We start from the raw sequence: 20,981 nt of genomic DNA, 5'->3' as shown, positions 1-20,981 counted from the left end.
TGTGAAAGTTTTCCACACTTGGACCGTGATGCACAGTAATAAATATCTTACACACGCACACAGATATCTATAAAAAGGAAAAAGAAGTCTTCAGGATAGTATTTAACTCATTTACGTAACTCTAATACCTTTTTTTTCTTTTTAAGGAAATGCTAGTTGCCACCCACTTAATTGATTTCACAGTCCGCTAATGGGTCTCATCTAACAGTTGGAAAACACAGCCATAGAGCAGGTCTGATGGAGCATTGTTTCTTAGGAAACAATGGTGGGCCATGAGGCTTGCCAGCTGGGTGGGACCAAATCAGGGCAGATGTCCAAACCAGATTCAAAACCCATGCTAGACAAACAGACAAACATCAGCTTCAATTTGGTATCTGTGAAAATAAATTATCCTTCTGCTGTGGCATTTGTATATACCTGCAAAGGCACTCCTGAGCATGTAAGTGTCCAGGATTACAATTCCTCAAAGTGGATTTTTCCCTTACATACAGTGTTGTAGGTCAATTCTGGAGATGCCCTAGGCCTTCCCTGGCGGCCTGGATGAATTGGGATGTGGGCTGAAATTTTGGACAGACTAATCAGGTGGGAAAACTTTCTGCTGTTTGTGCAAGGATTACAAGGTGCAGAAATGTATATGTAGAGGAAGATATGGAAAGACAGCTGTTTTTCTAGATGTAGCATCTAGGATGAATACATGAATGGATTTGCTGATTTCTAGCTAACCATATTCTCCTGATTTGTTATTATAAACAGGCTGGGTTTTTTTTTTCTTAGCAAATATGTTTTTAGTGACTTAGAAAGATTCAAGCACAGATTTACAGAGCTAAAACTGCTACTGCCAGGGCTTCCCTGGTGGTGCAGTGGTTGAGAATCTACCTGCTAATGCAGGGGACACGGGTTCGAGGTCTGGGAGGATCCCACATGCCGCGGAGCAACTAGGCCCGTGAGCCACAACTACTGAGCCTGCGCGTCTGGAGCCTGTGCTCCGCAACAAGAGAGGCTGCGATAGTGAGAGGCCCGCGCACCGCGATGAAGAGTGGCCCCCGCTTGCCACAACTAGAGAAAGCCCTCGCACAGAAACAAAGATGCAACACAGCAAAAATAAATAAATTAACTAATAAACTCCTACCCCCAACATCTAAAAAAAAAAAACAAACCTGCTACTGCCAACCTACTTTGCAATTTCTTTTTTTTATTGAGCTATAATTTATAAACTATAAAATTCATGCTAATTAAGTATATAGTTCATTGTTTTTTAGTATATTCACAAAGTTGTGCAACATCAGCACCATATAATTTCAGAAAATATTCATTACCCCGTAAAGAAACTTCATACCCCTGAGCAATCACTCCCCGCCATTCTCCACGCCCCCCATGCCCTGGCAACCACCAGTCTACTTTCTGTCTCTATGGATTTGCCTAGTCTAGACATTTCATATAAATGGAATCATATAATATGTGACCTTTTGTGTCTGGCTTCTTTCATTTTGCACAGTGTTTTCTAGGTTCATCCATGTAGCATGTATCAATACTTCATTCCTTTTTATGAATGGAAATTCCATTGTATTTATATACTACATTTTGTTTATCCATTTATAACTTGATGGACATTTAGGTTGTTTCCACTTTGGGGCTGTTATGAATAACGCTGCTATGAACATTTGAGTACAGGTTTTTGTGGGACATATTGAGGAATTGCCAAACTATTTTCCAAGAGGCTGGACCATTTTACATTTCTACCAGCAGGGTATGAGGGTGCCTATTCTCCCACATCTTCACCAATACTTGTTATTATTTATCTTTTTTATTATCGTTATAATTGTGGGTCTGAAGTAGTTTTGATTTGCATTTTCCTAATGACTAAAGATGATAAGCAGCTTTTCACATGATCACTGGCCATTTGTATATTTTCTTTGGAGAACTGTCTATTCAAATGCTTTGCCCATTTTTATTTTTCTTTTTAATTTTTTTTTTTTTTTTTGCGGTGGCCTCTCACTGCCGTGGCCTCTCCCGTTGCGGAGCACAGGCTCCGGACGTGCAGGCTCAGCGGCCACGGCTCACGGGCCCAGCCGCTCCGTGGCATGTGGGATCTTCCCGGACCGGGACATGAACCCGTGTCCCCTGCATCGGCAGGTGGATTCTCAACCACTGTGCCACCAGGGAAGCCCTCTTTTTAATTTTTAACTTTTATTTTTTTTGGCTGCACCATGAAGCTTGCGGGATCTTAATTCCCCAACTAGGGATCGAACCTGGGCCCCTGGCAGTGAAAGTGAAAGTGCTGAGTCCTGACCACTGGACCACCAGGGAATTCCCCCTTTGCCCAGTTTTAAAATTGGGATTTTTTTTAATTTGTAGAGTTATGAGTTCTTTATATATTCTCTTTTTAAAAAAAATTATTTAATTTTTTTATTTTTGGCTGTGTTGGGTCTTCATAGCTGCATGTGGGCTTTCTCTAGTTTCGGCGAGCGGGGGCTACTCTTCGTTGTGGTGCACGTGCTTTTCACTGCAGTGGCTTCTCTTGTTTCGGAGCACAGGCTTTAGGCGCATGGGCTTCAGTAGTTGTGGCACGTGGGCTCAGTAGTTGTGGCTCGTGGGTTCTAAAGTGCAGGCTCAGTAGCTGTGGCACACAGTCTTATTTGCTCCGTGGCATGTGGGATCTTCCCAGACCAGGGCTCGAACCCATGTCCCCTGCATTAGCAGGCGGATTCTTAACCACTGCACCACCAGGGAACTCCTCTTTATATATTCTGAACACTAGATATTTTGAGTTAATTTTTGTATATGGTATGAGGTAGGGGTCCAATTTCATTCTTTTGCATATCTGTATACAGTTGTCCCAACACAATTTGCTAAAAAAATTACTATTTCCCTATTGAATTGTTTTGACACTGTTGTTAAGTATCAATTCACCTTAAATATATGGGTTTATTTCTGGACTGTAAATTCTGTTTCATTGTTCTATATATCCTTAGGCCAGTAGCACATGCTCTTGATTACTGTAGCTTTGTAAGTAAGTTTAAAATTCAGAGCCTGTAAGTTTTCCAACTTCATTATTTTTTCAAGATTGGTTTGGCTATTCTGGGTCTCTTACATTGCCATCTGAATATTAGAATTAGCTCATCAGTTTCTGCAAAAATGTCAGCTGGGATTTTAGTAGGGATTGCATTGAATCTGTAGTTCAGTTTGGGGAGTATTTCCATCTTAACAATATTAAGTCTTTCAATCCATGTACAAGATGTCTTTCCATTTAAGTCTTTAATTTCCTTCAACAATGTTTTTTAGTTTTCAGCATACTAATCTGTTGTATTTATTCCTATGTATTCTATGTATTTTTTTTCTTTTTGATGCTATTGTAAATGGAAATTGTTTTCTTAATTTCATGTTTTTGATGTTCATTGTTAGTGTATAGAAATACAACTGAATTTTGCATATTGATCTTGTATCTTGCAGCTTGGCTGAATTTGTTTCTTAGTTCTAACAGTTTGTGTGGTGTGTGTGTGTGTTCCTTAGAATGCTCTCTATACAAGATCATACCATCTACAAATAGGGATAGTTTTATGTCTTCCTTTACAATCTGAATGACTTTTACTTATTTTCCTTGTCTACTGTTCCTGGCTCAAACCTCCAAAACAAGGTTGAATAGAAATGATAAGAGCAGATATCCTCATCTTGTTGAAGGCTTTCAGCCTTTCACCATTAAGTATGATGTTAGCTGTGGGGTTTTTATAGATGCCCTTTATCAGGCTAAGGAAATTTTCTATTCCTAGTTTGTTAAGGGTGTTGGATTTTGTCAAATGACCTTTTTGCCTCAATTGAGATGATCGTGCCATTTTGTCCTTTATTCTATTAATGTGGTGTATTGCATTGATTGAATTTCATATGTCAAACCAACCTTACATTCCTGGGATAAATCCCCCTTGGTCGTGGTGTATAATCCTTTTTATGTGTTGCTGGATTCAGTTTGCCAGAATTTTGTTAAGGATTTTTGCATTCGTATTCATAAAGGATATTATTGGTCTGTAGTGTTGTTTTCTCTTGATGTCTGGGTTTGGTATCAGGGTATTACTGGCTTCATAGAGCAAATCAGGAAATGTTCCCTCCTTCTTTATCTTTTGGAAGAGTTTTATGAAGGACTCATGCTAATTCTTCTTTAAACATTTGGTGGAAATACCCATGAAACCATCTGGTCCTAGCTTTACTTTAAAGGAAGCTTTTCTGATTACTGTTTCAGTCTCTTGTTATATATATGTCTATTCAGATTTTCTATTTATTTTTGAGTGACTTTTGGTAGTTTCTTTCTTTGTGGGATTTTTTTCTGTTTCACCTAGGTTATCTAATTTGTTGGCACACTGTTGTTCATAGTATTCCTTAATAATTCTTTTTATTTCTGTAAGGTCCTTAGTGGAGTCCCTCTTTCATTCCTGTTGTTAGTCATCTGAGTCTTCTCACTTTTTTTCTTGGTCAGTCTAGCTAAAGTTTTGTCAATTTTGTTGATCTTTCTAAGAACCAACGTTTAGCTTACTTGATTCTGGGTTTTGCTGTTTTTCTATTTCACTTACTTCTACTTCAATCTTGATTATTTTCTTTCTACTTTTTTTGAACTTAATTGGCTCTTTTTGTTTTTTAGGGTAGAAAGTTAGGTCATTGATTTAAGTTCTTTCCTCCTTTTTAATATAGGAATTTACAGCTGTAAATTTCTCTCTAAGCACTGCTTTCACTGCGTTCCATAAGTTTTGGTATGTTATGCTTTCATTCTCATTCATCTCAAAGTATTTTCTAATTTCCCTTGTGATTTCTTCTTTGACCCATTGGTTGTTTAGGAATGTGTTATTTAATATCTACCTATCCAGTTTTCCTTCTGTTACTGCTTTCTCATTTCTTTCCAATGTGGAATGGTTGTAGAATATACTTTGCATGATTGAAATCCTTTGAAATGTATTGGTGCTTGTTTTATGACCTAACATATGGTCTATCCTGCAGAATGTTCCATGTGAACTTGAAAAGAAGGTATATTCTTCTTGAATGTATATATTAATGTTTTCCATCAGATTTGGAAAGTTTTTGAGCATGAGTTCTTCAAGTATTCTTCCTGCCCCTTTTTCTCTCTCCTCTCTTTCTGATACTCCCATTATGCATATGTTGGCATGTTGGATGGTGTGCCACAGGTCCTTAGGCACAGTTCATTTTTATTTACTCGTTTTCTGTTCCTGACACTAGATAATCTCAGTTCACCTATCTCCAAGGTCACTGATGTTTTCCTTCTTCCTTTTCAGATTTGCTATTGAGCCCCTCTAGTAAAATTTTCATTTTAGTTATTGCACTTCTCAATTCCAGAATTTCTGTCAGCTCTTTTTTATGTTTTACTTCTTTATTGATACTCTCTGATGAGAAATCATTCTCATACTTCCCTTTTGTTTTTGAGACATTTTAAAAACTTCTTTGTGCATATTTAAAAATAGCTGATTTAAAGCCTTTGTCCAGTAAATCCAATATCTGGAATTCCTCAGAGATGGTCTGTATTATTAACTGCATTTTTCCATGCATAAGCCATACTTTCTTGTTTCTGTGCATGTCTTGTAATTTTTGTTGTTGAAACTGGACGTTTAAAATAATATATCTATTAATCTTTTCCTCCCTTTATGAATTGTTAAATAAAAATACCAATGAAAAACTTAAAAATAAATAAATAAAATAATATAACGTGGAATAAGAAGAAGAAGAAGAAATCACATCCTTCCCCTTCCCAGGACTATTTGTTGTTGCTTTATTGTCGTTGTTTGTTTGGTGACTTTTCTAATTCTGTAAAATCTTTATTCTTTGTTGCCTGACCACTGAAATATCTGTGAGGTTAGCCTAAGGTCATCCAATGATTGCACAGAGATTTCTTTAGATGCCTGGGTTGAAACAAGTCTCCCAGTCTTTGCTGATGGGCTCGGTGTGTGTCTGGGAGCATGCCTTTAACACCCAGGCAGGCAGTTTACAACTCCACCTTGGCCTTCTTGTTTTCTCAGAGTCTCAGTTTTAGGCAGAAGTGAAAGCTTAGGACGTTCTCAAGTCTTTCCTGAGCCTGAAAATAAAGCTGGGAACAGCCCTATGCATGCTCATGGACTTTCAGATTCCCAGAACTATGTGGGAGCTTTTCCAGGCCCTCTATGGATATCTCATTACCAGCTTTTCCTTTTAATCTTTTTCATTAACCTATTGTTTGTCCAACTGTTATCCACCACCTCAGGCTGCACAATTTTCCACAAGTGCCCCTGACTGTTTTCAAAAAAAGCCCTCAAGAAAAAGGCTATTCATACTGGGTGAGCTCTGATTCAGGTAAAATAAAGACAGTCTTGAAAGTGGGGTCTTCCAGGAAACCAGTAGACGGGTCAGATAATGCCAATCCTCTGGGAATGGACTTGGGAGGAGCTCTAATCCTGTTTTACCCTTTCTGGTGGATGCCAGGCTACTGGTTTTTCAAGACTACTCGAAAGCTAATGAAAGGGAATGAAAACAGGGCAAGTTAAAATTCTGTATAAAGTTCACTGTTCTTACTAATACCCAGCCAATTTTCTTAAATAAACACTCCCTGGATTGCTACAAGGCTTTGGTTAATTTCCAGAGTTCTAAAACAAGTTGAGGGGCTTTCCTGGTGGCTCAGTGGTTAAGAATCCGCCTGCCAATGCAGAGGACACGGGTTCGAGCCCTGGTCCGGGAAGATCCCACATGCCGCGGAGCCACTAAGCCTGTGTGCCGCAACTACTGAGCCTGTGCTCTAGAGCCCGTGAGCCACAACTACTGAGCCCATATGCCACAACTACTGAAGCCCGCGTGCCTAGAGCCCGTGCTCTGCAACAAGAGAAGCCACCGCAATGAGAAGCCCGCGCACCGCAACGAAGAGTAGCCCCCGCCCACCACAACTAGAGGAAGCTATGCGCAGCAACAGAGACCCAACACAGCCAAGAATAAATAAAATAAATAAAATTTTAAATAAATAAAATAAAACAAGTTGACTGACCAGTTTTGCTAGTGTTCTCATTGCTTTTATGGAGAAGAGGATTTTCAGAGGTCCTTCCTCCACCATTTCCTTGGCGTCACCCACAAGCCTATTTTGAGCTTGCATGTGCTCAAAATACCCAGTGGCTGATTGAGGCCACTATGCTTGCACTCAGTGTCTTTTGAGGCCACTTCTCCTCTGTTGAATTGTTTGCGGATTCCCTTGGTAGGGGCCAGCGAGGTCATGCGTGCCAGCAGGACACCGCCTTTTAGTCTTGCATCTGCCACTGGCTATGTGACCTTGGAGCAAAGGAACTGAGAGTTCCAGAGCACCTGCTGTGCCAGGCTCTTTGCGCTGGCTGTTTTATGTGCATTGTATCGTGTCATTTTTGCAAGAACCAAGAAAGAGATAATGTTCCCATTTAACAGGTGAAGAAACTACTAAGATGCAAAATGCTTAGCACTATCCCTGCTACACATAGCAAATATTCCCTGCATCAACTATTGTGCTGTTGTTACTTACAGCTGTTATTGTCAGAGGAGGAAGTGGAGTTGAGAGGATTGCTCAAGGTCATTTGAATTCCAGCCCAGGTCTGACTCCAAAGCCTAGCCTCGTATTCCACATCCCCATTCCAGCTGCCCTGTACAAATCTGTTTCAGCTCTGGGTCTCATTTTCCTCATCCTGTCAAATAAAGGGTTTGGACTGACAGAGGTTATTCAGTCAACAAACACTTAACTGTCTTGCTAAGATCGCTTCCAGGTTGACAGTATGAAGGTGTGTGGTTCTGTGAAGTCCGTTGCCAGGAGTCACATTCGTAGCATTCTCTTGTTTGGCTTGAAAAAATAAACCACGGGTAGACTGGCAGGTGTGTAACCCAGTGTGTGTTTCTCTCCTCCTCCCTTCTGGCTCCGCCCCATCCCGCTGCAGAGGCAAGAGGGGACAAAGCCAAGTGGGTGCTGACCTGGCCGCTCATCTTCCTCCTATGCATCACCATCCCCAACTGCAGCAAGCCCCGCTGGGAGAGGTTCTTCATGCTCACCTTCGTCATTGCCACGCTGTGGATCGCCGTCTTCTCCTACCTGATGGTGTGGCTGGTGAGTGGCGGGAGTGGGGGTGGACCGTACGGACAGCGCCTGCCCGGCACCTGCCAGCGGTGGCAGAGCTGGTGTCAGGAGCACGCTCAGACGCTGCTATGCCCCCTTCGGCAAGTCGCCTACCTTAACAGACCTTGGCTTATTTCTCAGTAGGAAGGGGTTTCCGTAGAAGTGCGTGGTGCTGTGCTGTGCATCAGGGATACCCAGATGGACACAGCATGGTCCGGGGTGGCCGTAGGAGGCAGATGAACCTTCACACGAACAGCCTGGGACACGCCGCCCTGGCATGATGGGAAGAGGAATATGGGGGTGGTGGGAAGTCTCTGTAAGAAGCTCTGGAGGGCTAATCACTAGGCTCTCTTCCTTTTCGGTATCAGTAGGGGAATGTGATGGAGACTGGGGTCAACAGGAGACAAATACAAGGCAGCCCTTTCCATGCCACCTGCCAAGGGATGCTCCTCTCTCCTTTCTATGTCCAGGCACAGATATAAACTTTAGGTAGACTCTCTAGTCCTCATAACAGCCCGATGGGGTAAGCCGTTTTATTATGCCAGTTTTACAGATGAGCAAACTCAGGCCTAGAGACTCAGCCATTTGCCCAATTGGTTACACAGTTAGCAACTATTGCACAATTAGTTACACAGCTAGTAAGTTCTAGAGTTGGGGTTAGAACCCAGGTATTGGTCTCCAGAGTCCAGGATCTCAACTACTCTCCTGAACGGCCTCTCAGTTTGGTACTTGGAATCTTCAGGTGCCGTTTGGACTAAAGACGTTCAGGCAGAGAGGCTTTGGCGTAGCTCCTCTGGCCACACACGACGGCTGCCTGTAAAAACCTTTCACTGGCTGGGCAGGGCCCAGCGGGAGCCCCTTCCGCCTCACTCTGCATCACCCTGTGGGGTCCCTCCTCTTTCCCTCCCCTCGTCTCACCGGGGGAGCCTGGGAACAAGGAGAGAAATAGGTACAGGACCTCTGCATTTCTATTGGGAAGCTCACCTGTGGGCCACTCACACCTCAGTGGTATGCATGTAAGCATCTCACTCTCGTCCTAACACCTGATGTCTCCTCACAGGAGACAGGAGACACACAGGGCAAGGTTGCCTTGGTTTCAGAGACACGGGGGCGCCCTTTCCCTTAACCCCAGGGGAGCAGTTTGGTGGGGAAAGAAGAGCCGTGGGGTCACCTGGGAATGAATGTGAACCCTGATTCTCCCCCTGTGAGCCGTGAAACCTGGGTAGGTGACTCAGCTTCCATGAGCCATGGTCGCCCCCTCTGCGAAGTGGACTGGTTATTGGGACAATGAAAGGTCTCTGTGCAGGCGTCAGGTCTGAGCTTGCAGCATAGCAACTTGATCATAACTGTAAACATCGGCCATGTTCGCCGTGACATGCAGCCATCACTGTTTCCACGCTTGTTCAGATAGAGGTTTAAATCCCCTTAGATGCTGGTGTGTGTGCGTGTGTGCGCGTGTGTGTATGTGCGCATGTTTGCGCACGCGTGTGTGTGCGTGCATGTGTGTATGTGCGCACGCGTGTGTGTGTGCGTGTGCGCATGTGTGTATGTGCACACGTTTGCGCACGCGTGTGTGCACATGCGTGTATGTGCGTGCGTTTGCGCACGCGTGTGTGCACACGTGTGTGCGCACGTGTGTGCGCGTGCGTGTGTGTGTTTAGGAAGAAGAGTTGGAAATAGCTACTATCCAAACCCCCCAGAAAAGGATGGCAATCAGACATAGTGAAAACTGGCCTCAAAATGAACTGAATTTGCAAACTTAAATTTTTCTGAACAGGGTTAAAGGCCAGCTCCTCTTTACATTTGAGAAAAGGGTCCAGCGATTTCTCTTACTGAAGTGCATTCCCGAAACGACATTGCTAGTGAAAAAAGTATTGCATGACATTTGAGTGGGTGTGAGAATTAGGGAAGATCAAATTAATGAATGTTTGAAATTTGTTTCTTCTCTAATTAATGAAAACAGCAGTATTATGAAATCAGTTCTACTCGTTAGCAGTGAGGTAGGACATTGAATAACACTGCCATCCCCCCGACCTTGACTTACAAACCCCACTCTCACTTCTTAAAGCAGACTCTTGTCAGTGGCTTGGCGGGAGGCCACCTTGCTGCGGCACTCTTGCCTGGGGTTTTGAACTTCAGCCGGCCTCAGTGTGAGGTGATTGAATGGCCTGCACAGTAGAAAATGGTAAAGACAACAGTGCCACATCAGCCTGATTTCTACTGAAGAAAGATGTGCCTGCCTGGGGGCCGTGCTCTTACTTTGCTCATGTCCTGATGGGGGCGCCAGGGAGCAGTGACGTCTCACCTGCCCACACCTTACCCCAGCCACCCTTCACATCTCTCACCCGCAGAGCTTTGCGGAAAACGTTTCTTGAGTGTCAGTGCCAAAAGGGAGAGACCTCCAAACTGGGTCATCCTGTCCAGTACCTTTGCCCAACTGGGGAGGTGAAAACCCAAGAGGCGGCATGACTTCCACAAGGTCGGGCAGATGGTCAGCCCAGCTCGGGACTCGCCTCTGCTTCCCTTTCTGAAGCCCAAGCATCAGGAGGGCTCAGAGGGCCCAGGGCTGGAGTCCGAGGCAAAGCCACACTCACGTAGCATCTCTGGTCCTGAACATTTGGAGAGTGTGTGCTCGCACACAAAACCTTCCTTCTGTCCTCCCAGCCTCTGGCTTCTTAGCCATGTAGTTCAGTAATTTAAGAAAAAAAAAAAAAAAAAAAAAAGGAAGCATCCCCAGTATTGCCAGAATAACCCAGTCTCCTATACTTATGACATCTGGCATCACCCATTAAACACATGTCATCCACAGCCCGGCCGGTCTCGTGGAGATGTCCTTCACGGCCAGCATGGGTTAAGCATTGATGGATCGATCAGCTGTGTGATTTTGGTGTCCTCAGTGTCTCTCTTCTTTCACAGCCCAGGGCAGGCCAGTCAGTGTGTGCTCTGCTCTGCACCTGGTGATGCTGAGCTGAGCGCTATGTTTTGAGGGTAGAGCATCTTCAAACCCATCTGCAAAGCTTTGTCCTAAGAGGGATCTCATTTTAGTCCGTGAGCTCTAACTGCATTCCAGGGCTGAGCTTTGCCCTTAGAAAGCACACTTCTTCCGGGTCTGATCACCCTAATTTTCTCTGCCCCCATAGATGGCAAGAGGAGTGATTGAAAGAGAAGGGAAACATACATCTCTGAATGTCTTGCACAGACCAGGCACTGTCACCTCATATTTTCCTACTTAATCCTCATTTAAAAGCCCATTTTACAGATGAGGGAGCTGAGGCTCAGAGAAGCAAACCAGCTTATCCTAAGTCACCCAACCATTTGCTGGGATTGGAGCCATCAGCCAAGATGCGAACAACCCTGAGAGATGCCACTGTTCCCGTTTTCTAGATGGGGAGGTGAGCCAGGACTAATGGGCGTTCTGAATGGTGTTGTCCAAGTACTTTCTAGGGCTTTCCATCTGGCTGCTGCTCAGGGCCCAGCCACCTCCCAAGTGTCAGGCATTTATTAGAGGACTATGTGACCATGCCTCAAGATCCTTGAAAGCCTGCGAATCCTTTGATCCAACAGTTCTATATCTTGGAACTTATCCTAAGGATATAGCAAGATGAGATCCCAGAGAAGTTCACACAAGACAGCGTGAGGGCGAGGTTGGAGCGCAGGCTTCAGAGTTGGAAGACTTGGCCCGGGGTCCCAGCCCCTACTGGTCACCAGCTTCACGCCCACGCGCATTGTAACTTAACCTCTCTGATCCTCATTTCCCTGGGTATAATAACAGTGCCCTCTCTCACCAGTGGGTGCTGAATGATAAAGAGTACCTGAGACTGTGAAAGTAAAACACCTGGAGAGGAGCTGGTACACAGTACATGCTCATTAAATGTTACTTGTTACCATACAGTGATATTGTAAGAGCAAAAACAGAAACCACTTCCCTATTCACCAGTGACGGATTGGTGAAAACTTTAAAGCCATGCAATGGAATCCATGCATCAGTTTAAAATAATGTTATAGATGAGTATTTGAGTTGGAAAGGTAGTCACAATGTATTATGACGTGTAATAAATAGCTGCAAAATATAGGTCGGTGCCATAATCTGATTTTATTTTTTGTCAAATACACACACCAAAAAGAAGGTCGAGGTATATTCTAAAGCAGGGGTTTTCAAATGTGATTCCCAGACCAGCAGCCTCAGGGTCCCAACCACCTGGGAACTTGTTAGGAATGCAGATTCCTGGGCTTCACCCCAGACCTCCTGAATCAGAAACTCTGGGGGTGGGACCTGGAAATCTTATTTTAACCAGCTCACCAGAGAATTTCCCACATGTTCAAATTTGAGAATCATGGGCTGATGCAGAGTGTTAATAGCGGTTGTCTGAGGCTCTTGAGAAATGGTAGGTGATTTTTACTTTCATTTTACTTTATTTTCTAAACTTTTTAAAACAGTAAACATGTATTATGTAATCTGGCAAAAAGAGCACGCAAAAGATGGTTTTGAAATAAAACCGTATTCCAGATTTTTCTGTTGGATATCGCAGCACTGTGTATAAGTTAGAAACACTCAGATATAAGCACATTTTCCAGGGGTGCTCCTCTGTGAGCTGATATTTCCCCCGACTCTTCTGCAGGTGACTATTATTGGATACACCCTTGGAATCCCTGATGTCATCATGGGCATTACTTTCCTTGCAGCAGGTACAAGCGTTCCAGACTGCATGGCCAGCTTAATTGTGACGAGACAAGGTATGCATCCCGCCTCAGCCCTGGCAGCAGTCAGCCTCACCATGCGGGCCCCTACCCCCAGCCCGAGTTACAGTTCGTGGCTCTCATGGCCGGCAGTCGTTACGTCCTGCTCTGAAGGAAACTGTGACAGCTGGAAAGCATCATGTATTCGATTCCATCCGTGGAGAGAATACCACCAAGATCAACTCCTCCAGACCCCTAGAAGCATCGGTGTGGAGTTGTATAAAAATGGACTTGTTCTGGGAGTTCCCTTAGTGGTAGCATTCCTTCCAGGCTTTCACTGCTGGAACCGAGATCCCACAGGCTGCGCCACGTGGCCAAAGAACAAAAAGGATGAACTTGTTCCGGCATCACCAATGTGAGATTGAGCAGAGCTGGAGCCCAGACTTTTTACAGCAAATGCAATAGTAATGAGAAATGTTCTGATCCCGGGAAAGCCAAGCGGGGATGTGCTGTATCTCCAACTATTTTCCAATTCATTAATTCTAGACCTTATGTAATGTTACGGTTTGCTTGGCGGTTTTTCTTGGGAGCTAAGTGCCATGGGGTAAGCAAGGTGAGGAATACCAGTATGCTCTTTGATGACAGAACAAAAGAGCTGTAAAGAGCCAGCCTTCCTTTACCGCTCCCTTTCTACCAATGAGATAGCATCCAAGCCCGGACCTCCACAGACCTTCCTCTGTAGATGGAAATTTTAAAGTCTGGGGGGCAGGATAGGCAAATAATGGAGTGGAATCTCAGAGGAGACAGGAGAGGAGAGCAGTGTCCAGAGAGAAACTTGGTTTGGAAAGAAGGAAAAAGTTTTTTATTTCTTCAAGATAAAAGAGAGCGTTGATTAGTTGGTCAGTCAGTCCTGAGAAAACACGAATTGAGGGGGGTATGTTTCGCAGTAGCCTGGAGCCTTGTGGAGAATGGGGACAGTCGGGGACAGCAGCTGAAGGGTTTGGAATTGAATTGAGTGACCTTTGAGGTGAGTGTATTCGTTTCCCAGGGCTGTCGTAACAAAAGTACCCCAACTGGGTGGCTTAAAACAACAGAAATGGATTCTCTCACGGTTCTGGAGGCTAGAAGTCCAAAATCAAGATGTCGGCAGGACCGTACTCTCTCTGACGGTTCTAGGGAGGAGCCTTCCTTGTTCTCTCCCAGCTTCAGGCGGTTGCCAGGAATCCTTGGCTTGTGGCTGGATCTATGCAGTCTCTGCCTGTGTCTTCATGTGGTATAATCCCCTCTGTGTGTGTTTATCCAAACTTCCTGCTTCTTATAAGGACACCAGTCATTGGATTAGGTCCCACCCTAATTCATTATGACCTCATTTTAACTGGATCACATCTGCAAAGACTTTATTTGCAGTTAAGGTCACAGTCACAGGTTTCCGGTGGACATGAGGGCGGGGCACTCTTCAACCCAGTACAATGAGTAAAAGGAAAGCCAATGAGCGCCTAGGGCCTGGCCGATGTTCCGTGGTGTGAATTTGGGTGGGATTCTGGCATGAATTTGAAGTCATACCAGCTCCAATAGCACACAGATGAGAGATCACAAGTTCATCCAGAGCTGGGGTTGGCTGGGTGGACACAATGGAAGATCAAGGAGGCAAAAGAATGTGCCATTTAGGGGCTTCCCTGGTGGCGCAGTGGTTGAGAGTCTGCCTGCCGATGCAGGGGACGCGGGTTCGTGCCCTGGTCTGGGAAGATCCCACATGCCGCGGAGCAACTAAGCCCGTGAGCCATGGCTGCTAGGCCTGCGCGTCCGGAGCCTGTGCTCCGCAACGGGAGAGGCCACAGCAGTGAGAGGCCCGCGTACCGCAAAAAAAAAAAAAGAGTGCCATTTAAACAGCTGGCCTTGGAGTCCAAGCTAGTGGGTCGGGGGTGGGGGTCATGATACTAGAAGATTCAGGGCTTGGAGGGGAGGGTCCCAATGAGGTCAAAGGGGCTCTGGAGGAACAAGGATAGGCGGGGACATCATCTCAGAGTGGCTCCTGTGAGATGTAGAACGCAGAAACAGGAGGGGTGAGGCGGGGGCGGGAGTGTAGAGTTGTCGTGAGGGTGACGCTGACGTGATTGGCAGAGTGTCCAGCCTGGACAGATTCTTTATGGCGGAGGATACAGAGACCTCTGTTCGGAGTCCATCGCACAAGGCAGGAGCCGTGCGGTGAGCTCTAACACAGAGGCTCTGCATCCTGGGCTCCCTGAAGGCTCGCAGCCCAGAGCGTGGTCCAGGCCGCAGCATCGGCTTGAGAGAAATGCAGACTCTCAGGCCCCGTCCCAGTCCCATTGAATCAGCGTCTGCTTTTTTTAAAAAATAATTTTTATAACTTTATTTTTTTTTAATTTAAATTTATTTTAATTGTGGCTGCGTTGGGTCCTCGTTGCTGCGCACGGGCTTTCTTTTAGTTGCGGCGAGTGGGGGGCTACTCTTCGTTGCGGTGCACGGACTTCTCATTGCGGTGGCTTCTCTTGTTGCGGAGCCCGGGCTCTAGGCACGCGGGCTTTAGTAGTTGTGGCTCGCGGGCTCTAGGGCACAGGCTCAGTAGTTGTGGCGCGTGGGCTTAGTTGCTCCGCGGCATGTGGGATCTTCCCAGACCAGGGCTCGAACCCGTGTCCCCCGCATTGGCAGGCGGGTTCTTAACCACTGCGCCGAAGCCCCCAGAGTCTGCTTTTCAGCAAGGCCCCCAGTGAGTCGTGTGCTCTTGAATTTTGAGAAGTGCTGCCGTAAGATTCCTCAGAGGGCAGTGCCTGCACAGAGCAGGCAGTCAAACCTGAGAAGGTCTCCTCTCTCTTCTCGCAAACCTGCACATCTTTGTGCCTCCTGACCCATCATCCGGCTAATGCCTGCCTCCTCACCAGGGGCAACTAGCTGGTCCAAAACAGTTGCTACTCGTTCCTGTTTCACAAAATCCCGGGACACTGGAAGGCGGGTTTCCCAGAGGTACCGCCCCCCAATAGGACTCAGCTGCTGAGATTTTGAAGGCACTCAGGTCAGTGCCCAGGCAGGCGGGGAGGGAGCTGTGAGGCCCTTGAGGGAGGCATTGTGTCCTGGAGGTCAGCGGATGACAGCAACAGGGCAGGAGGGAGTGGCCTGGCTACACTAGGGGGGCAGGAGGTCAGATGGAGGTGAGGCAGTCGTCCTGATGCTCTTCTGAGTCTGCGAGCTTCTCAACGCCCAGGGCAATTTTATGGGCACAGGCATGTGTGTTTCAGGCTCGTTCATTCCACGGACGTTTGTTTGTGGCCAGATTATGACAGTAGTGTGGATTTAGGGCTAAGGGGCCAGGTGAAAACAGGTTTCAGCCCACATGAGTCTTCTTTGTAAAAGTTTGTTTACTAACTTTTGATACTTCTCAAGTTATTAATTTCCTAAGAGTCAAGGATGTGGTGCCATCACCTGGGTCACAAGTATACACTGAGGACGAGGCCTCTTCCCTCCCAGAGCACCTGGGAGGCTCAAATAAGAAGCACATAGTGGGTCCTCCCCAAACACCGGCTGACACCCCTGGCGGGAAGAATAATGAAAGGCTCTGGATTCGTTTCCTAGGTCGGCTGTAACTACCACCAACTGGGAGACGGGAAAACAGAAACTGACTGTCCCACAGTTTTGGAGCTTAGAAGTCTGAGATCAAGGTGTCAGAAGAGTTGGTTCTTTCTGTCTGTTCCAGGCCCCTCTCCCCGGCTTGCAGATGGCTGTCTTCATGTTCAGATGGAGAGCTCCCTCTGTGCCTGCCTATGCCCTAACATCCCCTTTTAATGAAAGCACCAGTCATATTGGATTAGGATCCACCCTAAGGACCTCATTTTAACATGATTACCCCGGAAAGCCCCTGTCTCTGGATAAGGTCACATTCTGAGGTATTGGGGGTTAGGACCCCAACATATGAATCTTGGGGGGGGGGGTCACAATTCAACCCCCTACAGGCCTCACATGTAAGACTTCATGAAGCGAGTGGATTTTAGTCCTTATTAAAAGGTTTTAGAAATGTGGGGTCCATGAGGAAGGAATTCCTTTCTAAGGAATAACACTGATGGAACAGTTATGGGACGGAACAGGGGTTTCCAGCAACCTGCTCTTAATGCATGACGTGTCAATTGTCCCCTGCAGGCCTTGGTGACATGGCGGTCTCTAACACCATAGGAAGCAACGTGTTTGACATCCTCGTGGGACTCGGCATACCGTGGGGGCTGCAGACCATGGTTATTAATTACGGATCCACGGTACGTTCGTCCCCCTTCCTTAGTGAGGTGACGCCAGGCACATGCGCTTTACAGGGAGTGATAGTGGTGTTGGCCCTGTGCCAGCCGAGGGCTGCAAGGGATGCACTGCCCCCTTCTCCTTGGCGCGCTGGCAGCCACTTTGTGCAAAGGCGTCCCGAGCAGCCTGGGCAGAGCCTGCAGGAGGCAGCCCGTGTGTGCCCTGCACTCACGGATGCTTCGGCCCTGTGTCTCTGCCCACCGGCATGCCTGTCCCCTCCTAGTTCATTTCCTCAGACGAGCAGAGACCTGAATCCATGGCCACGTGCTCACCGCGAACACCCACCTGTGGCTTCGAGATAAGGGAGGGGATAAGCCCGAGCACACTGGACTCCCAGAAAGGATGGGGGCCTGAACCAGCCCAGAGGTTCAGGGCATGTGTGTTTGTTTTTCCAGGTGAAGATCAACAGCCGGGGTCTGGTCTACTCCGTGGCGTTGCTGCTGGGCTCTGTTGCTCTCACCGTGAGTTTTTGCCATTCCAAAATACAAGCCTCACACATACATCATTTCCTCTGATTGTGCAGAGTCTCTGAATCCTCCCCCTTCCCCTTGGCAGTGAGAGGTAAAGCAGTAAAAACATACACATTCACAGATAGCCCCAGAAACAGTCTCTGCCAAGAATGTTGGCAGCAAACACTGCACTTTTCCCTGAGCCACTGAGAAGTCCCTGGAGGAAGTGAGTTACATTTCCTCTCTTCTCGCTGCCCGGTCTGTCTCCTCTCACTAGTACGAGTAGGAGACAAGTCCTCCCGCAGCCCATCCGAGCCGACATGGGGGCCTGATGGTCAGGTCTCGGGGCTGGCACACCGTGATACTGAGGTCTCCTCACTCCACGTGCCCCAAACTGTGCTAACTCTACCTCTGCTTACTTTATTCCATCCTTCCAAGCACCTGATGATATTCTACTTTGCAGAAGTAATCAAGGCTAAGGGTTAAGTAACTTGCCCAAGGTCACGGGGATAAGAAATGACCAAGCTGGGATTTGAACCCACACTGGTCTGTCTCTAAGGACCCATGGCATTGCTCTGATGAGGTAACTCTGATCCAACCCTTAGGAGGCCTCAATTCAGGGATAAGAAAGAAGGTTGTAAAAGGACAGGTGGGCAAGTCTGGAAAGAACATAGAAAGAGGATGTGCTCCAACCTCGTCTCCCAAACACACACACACACACACACACACGTGCGTGCGCGCAAATAGAAAGAGGTGGTCCAAGCAGAAGTTTGCCAGACGTGGGCCAGCGGGAGCCTTGGAAGTTTTGCTGAAGAAGGCTGAGGACGCCAAGTTCTGAAGCAAAGGGGAGACCCGGTGAAAGTCCCTGGTTGTCACTGAAGAAGGCCCGGGAGGGCATGTGCATCCCCAGGAAGTGGTGTACGTGCCCCGGCAGAGCCAGGGCCCTGAGGCCAGCTGCTGTGTGTGCCTGGAGTCTGCACCCTTTCATTAGACAAGCGTAAAGCCTGCAGGGCTCATTCTGATCAAACGAAGGATCTACCGGCAGCACCCCTCCACTCTTGCCCACCTTTTGCAGAAAGTTCTGGGGTTCATCGTTCGTGTGTAGTTTTCCAATAAAAGTACCTCTTGTAGTATTTCTCTGCCCCCCAAGCCCAACGCTCACACCCTCTCCTTCCAGGTCCTCGGCATCCATCTGAACAAATGGAGGCTAGACCGGAAGCTGGGGGTCTACGTGCTGGTTCTCTATGCCATCTTCTTGTGCTTCTCCATAATGATAGAGTTTAACGTCTTTACCTTTGTCAACTTGCCGATGTGCCGAGAAGACGATTAAAGTGGAGCCACTGCCCCCCCCCCGGCCCGGGAGCTCTTCTGGATCCTTCGGCGCTGGCGTCCTCCTTCGCCTCCCTTCCCCCACCACGAGTCTCTCCTGCATCGGCAGCCACCGTCTGTTCTTTCATCCACGGGAAGGAAGAGCCATCGTGGTCTTTGTGTGGCCACGGGCCAGGCCGCTGGGCATCCTCCTCCTCCTTGGAGCTCTGCCCCACAAAAGGCAAGACTCAGGGGCCGCTGTTTGAGCAACTTCGCAGCCCTCTGAGCCACCAGCCGTAGGGACATGGCACGTGTCTCCTCTTTTGGACGCTTGGATCGCAAGGACTTCTGTGTGTTGGTTGTCTTTCTGTCGCACTGCAGCCTTGGAAATGAGGCGGGCGGTGAACACAGGGTCTCCTGCGGCAACGCAAACTAGGGGTGTTGTTCTCAAGGGTCCCCTCTGGGCCAGAGAGTGTGAGTTCCTTGGGCAGCGTGTGCTACTAAGAGCCTCTGAATCCTGCTGGAGGCACTTACGGTTTGGAAGGAGCAAGGCTCAACTTGCTGGGAGTTCGGGGCTGTGACGGCAAACACTCCAACCCTTTTTCTGAAAACAATTGGAAGAATGGAAACAGTTGCTCACAGCAGAAGAGAGAAAACGAGTGAATATTCTTATCACTTTCATTGATGCATTCAGAGAATGAGCAATGAAACAAGTAAAAATAAAATGTTAGCTGTACCTCTTCATACTTGAAAAATATCATTCTGTACAAAGAACCTTGATGGGGACCAAAAAGGTAACACTTACGGAAAACAAATCCCATGTATATCGTGTTGCATTGACACTGAGATGTTTGGTTTGGAGCATAGAAAAGAGCGGAAGGCTAACATCTAAACGGGTGCTAACTCAGAGACACGGTGGAGATGGTAGTTTACAGCCGTTCATTCCAGACCTCCTGTGGCATGGGAAGCGCTGTCAGTTTGGGTTTGTCTTTCTTTGTTAATGCTCTGCTCTCAAAACCACCCTGTTCAAAGGCCCAATTGTTTATATGCCCAACAAATTTCATAGCCTGCTGAACTGGAATGCGTGTGCCAGAAGTAATGGTTACTGACAAGAAGAGAGATTTCCTGAAAAACCACCAATGGCTCTCTGCTGAGCTGGAGGCGGGTATGAAAACGGTAACTTGGAATTTTTTAGAGCTAAGGTTGTTGAACCTTACAGTTTGCTCCACAGGAAAGGCCAAAGATGGGAGGTCGATTCAAAAATAGATAGAAACATATTAAACAATTTCGACTGCGTCGTAGCTCTCAAATATATATTAAAAAGATTTACGAACACAGACCATTCCTGGTTTCTAAAAAGAAAGCACAATTCCTTTTATATAGGGGTGTTCTTTTTTAATTTTTTTTAATGTTTCTATTGCAAACGTCTATCAGATTTGATGCACTTTTAATATCGGGCTATTTTGCACAGAGGACTGTATGGGAATGCCCCATGATGGTGTGAGGAAAAGAGGCTTTTAGTGATTCACCAGTAATCGGTCATGGGTGATGAGTGTAAATCCAATAGCTTATCCTTTCCTCAGACACAAAGGCTGTGGCCTGCAGTGGAATTTGTGGCTGTGCTCTTTGGGGCCTCCTGAATTTCAGAAGGAGGGCGTGTTCAAGCTTGTGTCTCTAAAATTCCCTTAGCGCGGGCCTAAGACATGACAACTCCATCACCAGGCTTCTCTTCTGGGTCCTCATCAGTGTTAGTAGCTACACCAAGTTAAGACTTCTCTTTTCGTTTCTCTACTTAGATACTCAGTGGTCTTCTGGTTGAGGAGAAGGGCGATTTTCCTAAGAAATTAGCTAAGTGGGAGGCCAGGGAGCCCATTGGTTCATCAGTATAAATGTCTAGATGCAGGGGGTTTCAGAGCCCTCAGGACCCCTCTGAGCCTTCATAAAATAGCAGCCTGGTCTTCTCCATCTACCAGACTCATCCAGGTTTCAAACTGCATCTGTCTCTGTTTGGAGTCTCAAAACTGCCCTGTGACGTAAGTAGGGATTACTGTCCCCGTTTAACAGGAAATTTAGTCTTGGAGAGGTCAGGTGACTCTAGGTCAATGGCTAGTAAGTAGCAGAACAGGGACGAAGCTCCAGGTCGCCCCCCGGCTGAGCCAGTG

General features: G+C 46.7%; 1 protein-coding gene across 7 annotated transcripts in view; it reads left to right on the top strand.

The window, feature by feature from the left end:
• The window catches only part of SLC24A4 (solute carrier family 24 member 4), a 163,704-nt gene extending 143,548 nt beyond the window's left edge, over positions 1 to 20,156 (top strand). For all 7 annotated transcript variants that reach the window (XM_059056882.2, XM_059056881.2, XM_067030651.1 and 4 more), the window contains exons 13-17: positions 7,911 to 8,077; positions 12,706 to 12,820; positions 16,913 to 17,025; positions 17,458 to 17,523; positions 18,689 to 20,156. In XM_059056882.2, the coding sequence (XP_058912865.1) occupies positions 7,911 to 8,077; positions 12,706 to 12,820; positions 16,913 to 17,025; positions 17,458 to 17,523; positions 18,689 to 18,841 (614 nt within the window). In that variant the 3' untranslated portion in view covers positions 18,842 to 20,156. The remainder of the gene's footprint in view (positions 1 to 7,910; positions 8,078 to 12,705; positions 12,821 to 16,912; positions 17,026 to 17,457; positions 17,524 to 18,688) is intronic.
• Positions 20,157 to 20,981: the final 825 nt, after the last annotated feature.

The sequence above is a fragment of the Kogia breviceps genome, chromosome 3, assembly GCF_026419965.1.
Source record: "Kogia breviceps isolate mKogBre1 chromosome 3, mKogBre1 haplotype 1, whole genome shotgun sequence".
In the NCBI taxonomy this organism is placed as follows: Eukaryota; Metazoa; Chordata; class Mammalia; order Artiodactyla; family Physeteridae; genus Kogia; species Kogia breviceps.
Note: the sequence above shows the minus strand (reverse complement) of the source record. Positions and strands in the feature narration are given on the sequence as shown.